The sequence below is a fragment of the Nanorana parkeri genome, unplaced genomic scaffold (assembly GCF_000935625.1).
Source record: "Nanorana parkeri isolate BGI_ZX_2015 unplaced genomic scaffold, ASM93562v1 scaffold533, whole genome shotgun sequence".
In the NCBI taxonomy this organism is placed as follows: Eukaryota; Metazoa; Chordata; class Amphibia; order Anura; family Dicroglossidae; genus Nanorana; species Nanorana parkeri.
The window spans coordinates 86,465-93,337 of NW_017306801.1; the positions used below are offsets into that span (position 1 = coordinate 86,465).

The following is a 6,873-nucleotide window of genomic DNA, read 5'->3' on the forward strand; positions in this document are numbered from 1 at the left end:
ATTGACACCATAATGATTGTCAGTCGTTTTGGTATCACCCCCTATGAAAAGTCGGGCAATCGGTCATGGATCGGGAGAGAGGAGGGGACCCTGCGGCCTACCTTATCCTGCCGGGTGAACGTCCCCTCCTCTCTTTGCTGGCCGTCCATCACCAAGATGGCCGCTGGTAGGCGTCAATAAAACGAATGCGCATGCGCGATGTCTTCACGGTGGGGTGTCACCCGGAGCAGAGCCTCGGGACGCCCCTGTCCCTGACATCCCACACAGTCGGGTGGGATGCCAGCCAGAGCGTCCCGCCCGCATACACATCTCCCTGCCAGCTCTGGTTGCTATGAGCCCTTATACATTTCTCCGCCAGCTCTTAGCAACCAGTGATGCTCTGGCCAGCATCCCAGGAGCTAGGCTGGACGCCGGCCAGAGCATTATAGATTGCTAAGAGCTGGCAGGGAAATGTGTTTGGGGAGAGGAGAAAAGTCAACTCTCGGCGCCGGGAATTAGGCAGAGTCGGTACCTGCACGGTGCCACTCTATGGATGGTGCCTGTAGCGACGTGCCTAATGGTGAATCCGGCCCTAGGGGTGTACAGGGGGAGAGCTGAACTGGGTAAGCACCATTCAGGTTTAGTATGGCAATGTTAAACATAGATGGGGGATGGTCTCTGTCATAAAATAAAAGGAAATTCCACCAGATCTCTAACCTGTTCTCCTGACAAATATCAAAGACTGTATTCCTCCTCACTTTGGGAAAATGTAATCTCACTTCCTGTTGTATCTCCAAGACAGGAAGTAAAGAGGAATCTAACCAATGGACACAAATGTCCTCTAATGACTCCCGTGTACCCCTGTAAATCCATGTGCACCCCACAGCTTTGTTGACTGGAAGTTATAGGGGGTGATGGTTCCTCCTGTTGTCCCCATGCTCTATTATCTGTATTTCTCTTCCTCGGTGTCACCAGGAGATCCCACCTTACAATGGTTTCGGCCTGCTGGAGGACTCTCTTCAGAACTGTCTGACTCTGATTCCTAAGCCGCCCAAGAAAGACGTGATGAAAATGTTGGAGAACGACCACAAAGTCCTGAGATACGAAGCCAGACTGGTAAGAATAATACCTGATGATCCCACCAGAATGCCAGAGGAAAAGGGAGATTTTCCTTGTGTGACTGCATGTGCCTACAACGGTACTCATTACCACCTAGTGGTCAGACTGATTATTGCAAGCATTGTTTGAAAATGGGGATCATACCGCATGTACCGTTGAAGGCACATGCGGTATGATCCCCCCTTACTGACCTATAGATTGTTTTGAAGTGAACTTGTGATTTGGGTATGGAGGAAAAAGCGACATGTTCATTTAAAAGCCACCCTTCCCAGATCCATGTTCCCCTTCCGCTGCTTTTCAGGCCCCGTTCACATATAGCGAATTGTCACGCGATTTCCGCCGCGATAGCGCACATTTTTGCGAGAAGTCGCCGGCCAATGCTATTCAATGGAGATGTCTTAACTCCATGTCGCGCGTCGCGGTCGCTTCTACCGGACCGTTTTTTCGGCGGATTTTGCGCGATTTTGCTTTTTTTCTATGGAGCCCGACGGAGAAGGTCGCGCTACCGTCGCTGGATCGTCGCTGGAACGTCGCCCCGAAAGTCGCGCTATCCCGGCCGCTGCAAAGGTATGTCGCTATATGTGAACAGGGTCTTACTGTCGGGAGTCCTGTATAAGTTGCTGCTTGGAGCTTACATAGAGCTGAGGATCTTACTCTCTCCTCCATGTGACAGCACTGGATGCCTGAGCAGCCAATCACCATGCACCAGCGTCGTCACATGTTCCCCATAACCTGAAGGTATTTCTCTTCTCTCCTGCTGGTAAAGGAGGGAGAACATTTGCAGCTGGAGCAGGCGTCAGACTAAGAAGCAAGTCAATTGCCGTATGTTTATGGATTGTTTTGACTTTTTTTTTTGTTCTGGCCTTCTTCAAGCCACCTCTGAGTTGCTGCAAGTTGCTTGTGCATTTACATTGACTTGCATGAGGGTGAGATGTAGATTAAAGCCAAACAAAGGCCCGTGTACTCTGCATTAGCTCTAACAGAAGTCTGATATCTCCTCCGCAGGACTCAATGAACCCTGAAGAAAAAACGAGACGTTTCATCCTGTCTTACTTCCTCTCCAATGACATGATCAGCATCTTCGAGCCTCAGGTCCGCAATTCTGGGATTATTGGAGGGAAATTTCTAGAAAGGACCAGAGTCCCCAAACCAGGTTCTTCTATCGATAATCCCAACTACTATGAGCCGGCAGACTTCAAAATTGGCTCCGTGGTGGAAGGTTCGTCCCTTTTCCTTTCTATAGAACTGTCCTTACAGAGGTGCTCTACCTTATAGATTGATCTACTTTATAGCTGAACCTCGGCATGACAGTAAAGCTTCCACGTATGCCAGTATTCAGGTTTCATGCTGTTACTTACCATGAAGCTGATTCCTCTCTACAGATAACTGTGTGAGCCTGCAAACGTGCAACAGGAGATGGTCAGATACTGCAGACATACTGTAGGAGTTGATGGAGACTGGGGGCATGCTATAGGAGTTGTCGGAGACTGGGGGCATGCTATAGGAGTTGTCGGAGACTGGGGGCATGCTATAGGAGTTGTCGGAGACTGGGGGCATGCTATAGGAGTTGTCGGAGACTGGGGGCATGCTATAGGAGTTGTCGGAGACTGGGGGCATGCTATAGGAGCTGTCGGAGACTGGGGCCATGCTATAGGAGTTGTCGGAGGCTGGGGGACATGCTAGAGGAGTTGTCGGAGACTGGGGGACATGCTATAGTTGTCAGAGACTGGGGGCATGCTACAGGAGTTGTCGGAGACTGGGGGCATGCTATAGGAGCTGCCGGAGACTGGGGGCATGCTATAGGAGTTGTCGGAGACGGAGACTAGGGCCATGCTATAGGAGATGTCGGAGACTGGGGGACATGCTATAGGAGTTATCGGAGACTGGGGGACATGCTATAGGAGTTGTCGGAGACTGGGGGCATGCTATAGGAGTTGTCGGAGACTGGGGGCATGCTATAGGAGTTGTCGGAGACTGGGGGCATGCTATAGGAGTTGTCGGAGACTGGGGGCATGCTATAGGAGTTGTCGGAGACTGGGGGCATGCTATAGGAGTTGTCGGAGACTGGGGGCATGCTATAGGAGTTGTCGGAGACTGGGGGCATGCTATAGGAGTTGTCGGAGACTGGGGGCATGCTATAGGAGTTGTCGGAGACTGGGGGCATGCTATAGGAGTTGTCGGAGACTGGGGGCATGCTATAGGAGTTGTCGGAGACTGGGGGCATGCTATAGGAGTTGTCGGAGACTGGGGGCATGCTATAGGAGTTGTCGGAGACTGGGGCCATGCTATAGGAGATGTCGGAGACTGGGGACATGCTATAGATGTTGGAGACTGGGGGCATGCTATAAGAGATGTCGGAGACTGGGGGCATCCTATAGGAGATGTCGGATGGCATTCTTTTATTCGCTGACTTAAATATAACAATAATTTGTTTTGTTCGACAAGCAAAAAATAAATAACGGTCAATCCTGCCAGAAATCTACTCTTAACAATTATATTGTTCCCAACTATCTCTGAGGACTACAGAATCCTGCCCCCACCCCCGCCTCATGTCATGGAGACAGGGGAGGTATTATGTAGTTCCGCATTAGGGCGACAATGCTTCTTCTCTATAGTTCCAGTACAGTGAGGTCTTTAGTCTTGGAAATGCTTTAAGATACCTTTGCAGCCGATTGGTTGGTTCTTATCTCGGTAAAGACTTTGAGAGGTTGAAGGTGATGAATATCCTTTTGAATCATCGCTAACCCCACATCTCCTCTCCATTGCTCCAGTTTTCCGGCACAGGTTCATCATCACTGACACAGATGAGTATGTATTGAACTACATAGGGGCTCACAAAGACCAGTATCCCTGCGAAGTGCTGAATTCACTGGAGAGTCACTTCCATTGCCGTCCACAAGAGGGAGACAGAGTACTAAGGTAAGAGAATGGTGGATTCTGCATGTAAATGACATCATATCCCCATTACAGGACCAGCTCCGTAGTACAAATGGACCCCCCCCCCCTTGTGTATTTTATGACCACAATACAGCCTTATAAGACCAAAAATAAAACGCCCCTTCCCATGAGACCATTAATTACCCATGGGGCAGGTAACTAGGAATGTGCAACTGTGCGTGTTCTTAGTTCCCAGACCTGCTTGTCAATCAGAAAAATCAGCCATAGAGTTATCGTCGAGTCAAGCGACTCTGCTAAAAAATTTCTGGCCGAGTAAGCAAAACCCTGGTCAAGAAAGGGTTAAAGGAGGTGTACTGAGGACATTCGGAGGCTGCCATTGCTGAGAGATCCACTTTTGGAGATGCTCATCATCTGCCTCTTATGTTGCTACAAAGTCCACCAATCAGGAGGTCTCAGTCCCTCTGACTTGACTGTACCGATTGTGGGTTTCCATTAATCTGTCCCTTTCCTTTAACCCTTTCCCTGCCAGAGCCTTTTTTGCACAATGCCCCTCGGACCGCTTCCAGTGTAAAGCCAAGTGCCAGCGTCACACATGTAAACAGTCTCCCGGCCGCCTATAAATAAGACTAGCCATTGCACATAATGCAGCTCTAACCCGCAGGGATGCGACATAATGTGACATGCGACACAAATGAATATTTAGAACAAGGGTGGCTTCCGGGGGCCCGGATATCCAAGGACAAGCCTCTGGATTTCGGGACTGTCACTTGGAAGTAGATGCCATGTGAAGACTGGGAAGGTGAGTGCAGCCGTAGGCTTGGTTCCCCCAACATCGGCTCCTCCCAGGATTCCGGGTCTCTTCCAGGCAGTAGCTGGAGAGGGTCCAGGGCTGACGCTGAGCACCATCGAGCAGACGTGGCCTCAAAATGTCATCATTCCCGGGCAGTGAGTCACCGGGGCCGGAGAAAGTAACAGCCGGCTTCTCACCGAGAACACCGGGCCGCATTTATTACACTGTCCGGAAGGAGATCTGGCTCTTGGTGCCGGCTGAGAACAACAAGCGCCTCCATTATATTCTCGCAGAGCAGCATGGGAAAAGGAGACGGAGAGCGTGATTGGCTGTTCTAGCAAAGAGTGCCAGTTCTGTCCTCGGATGCCGAGATATGACGTCTAATGCAGAGGGGCCTCAGGTGCAGCCCCGAACCTCAACAAAGGGCCCCGTAATATTCAGCTAATGTAATGCTACACAGAGCTGTCAGAGATTGAAGACTATGGCCATACATGTGAAGGTCAGAGACTGCAGACATGTCACAGGAGATGGTCAGAGACTGCAGACATGGTACAGGAGATGGTCAGAGACTGCAGACATGGTACAGGAGAGATGGTCAGAGACTGGGCACAGATTAGATGAGACTATTAGAGGTCGCGGTTATTACACGGCAATACAGAAACGCAGACTACTTGTCAGCAGGGGCCCTGAAAACCCCTAAGGACTGCATGGTTGGGTACCAGGGGTCTCATGTATCTACAACACAGACTGCTGTGTAGAACCTTTTTTTTATCCTCTTGGGTCCGGTGCTGATCCAATGTTCTGATGTGTTCGGTGTCATCAGATCTGTTATTCTAACTCTGATCCGTCTCCATTCACAGCAATTCTAATCTCCAGGAGACGCCCAACTGACCTCATCCCCTGTGAGGTGACATCAAGAGCTTCAACCAATGACATCACAGTATGAGGGCCCCAGGAATGATGTCACCCTCCAGGCTCAGCAGCGGGAACAACCGATATTTATTTTGGGATTCTATTGAAAGAAATAAAGTTTTATTTTGTTCATTTTATCCTTTCTTGTTCTTATTGATGATGATGATGATATGACGGCACGTACGGGGCGGCTGGGACACGCGTACGGGGCGGCTGGGACACGCGTACGGGGCGGCTGGGACACGCGTACGGGGCGGCTGGGACACGCGTACGGGGCGGCTGGGACACGCGTACGGGGCGGCTGGGACACGCGTACGGGGCGGCTGGGACACGCGTACGGGGCGGCTGGGACACGCGTACGGGGCGGCTGATCTGCCATCAGAGATGTAAAGTAATCCACATACCCCCAAACACTTCCATATAACACGGCTCTGTAGCTTAATCAGTATAATACCGACGTACCTATATAAACGTCATTTACTAATGTGGTTACCGCCAAGATCGCGGCTGCTGCAGCATGTCACCTTCGGTTTAGCCGTCACATGGCTTTCACATACAAGTGATCGGGCAGCTCTACAGCCACCGGATCACTTGTATGCAGCTTAAAAGCGTGCGCCTTCCCCAGCTTTACTGCCCCTCGTGCAGGCCCAGGACTGGCACAGTCTTCGAATGGACTAGAGGGAGATCAGCACACCTCCAATGTCTGATCTCCCACCCGGTTAATGAACCTGGAAGCGATGAAGATTTTGGCACTTTCGGTTTCAGAAAGTCACTCCTTCCGGTTGCTGTGGCTGGAGAAGAAGCTGGTGAAGCATCAGAACAGAAAATAAAAATCAAAGTGAGATATAAACGGAAAAAAAACACACTCCAATTTTTTTCTAAAGCCCTCCACCATGTGTGCAAACTAAAATTCTATTGCCACCTTTGACTTGCTTGTCACAGTCCATGTACCAATACCAGCTCATTGACATACATGTGGCACTGCCCATCTGTCACCAGCTTTTTTACCTACTTGTACCACCACCCATATAATACCAGCTCTTTGACCCACTTGCACCACTGCCCATCTACTGCTAGCTCTTTGATCTACCCTATGCCACCACTTCTGCTCCTGCCAACCCTTTGGCCTACCCAAGCCACCACCTCACCCAAGTACCTCCTCCAACCTTCACAGC

At 50.4% G+C, this 6,873-nt stretch overlaps 1 protein-coding gene across 1 annotated transcript in view; it reads left to right on the plus strand.

Annotated features, from left to right (window-relative positions):
- The window catches only part of EFHC1 (EF-hand domain containing 1), an 11,909-nt gene extending 6,798 nt beyond the window's left edge, over positions 1 to 5,111 (plus strand). The window contains exons 7-10 of the mRNA XM_018561600.1: positions 955 to 1,095; positions 2,104 to 2,317; positions 3,870 to 4,017; positions 4,943 to 5,111. Coding sequence (XP_018417102.1) covers positions 955 to 1,095; positions 2,104 to 2,317; positions 3,870 to 4,017; positions 4,943 to 5,111 — 672 coding nt within the window. The remainder of the gene's footprint in view (positions 1 to 954; positions 1,096 to 2,103; positions 2,318 to 3,869; positions 4,018 to 4,942) is intronic.
- Positions 5,112 to 6,873: the final 1,762 nt, after the last annotated feature.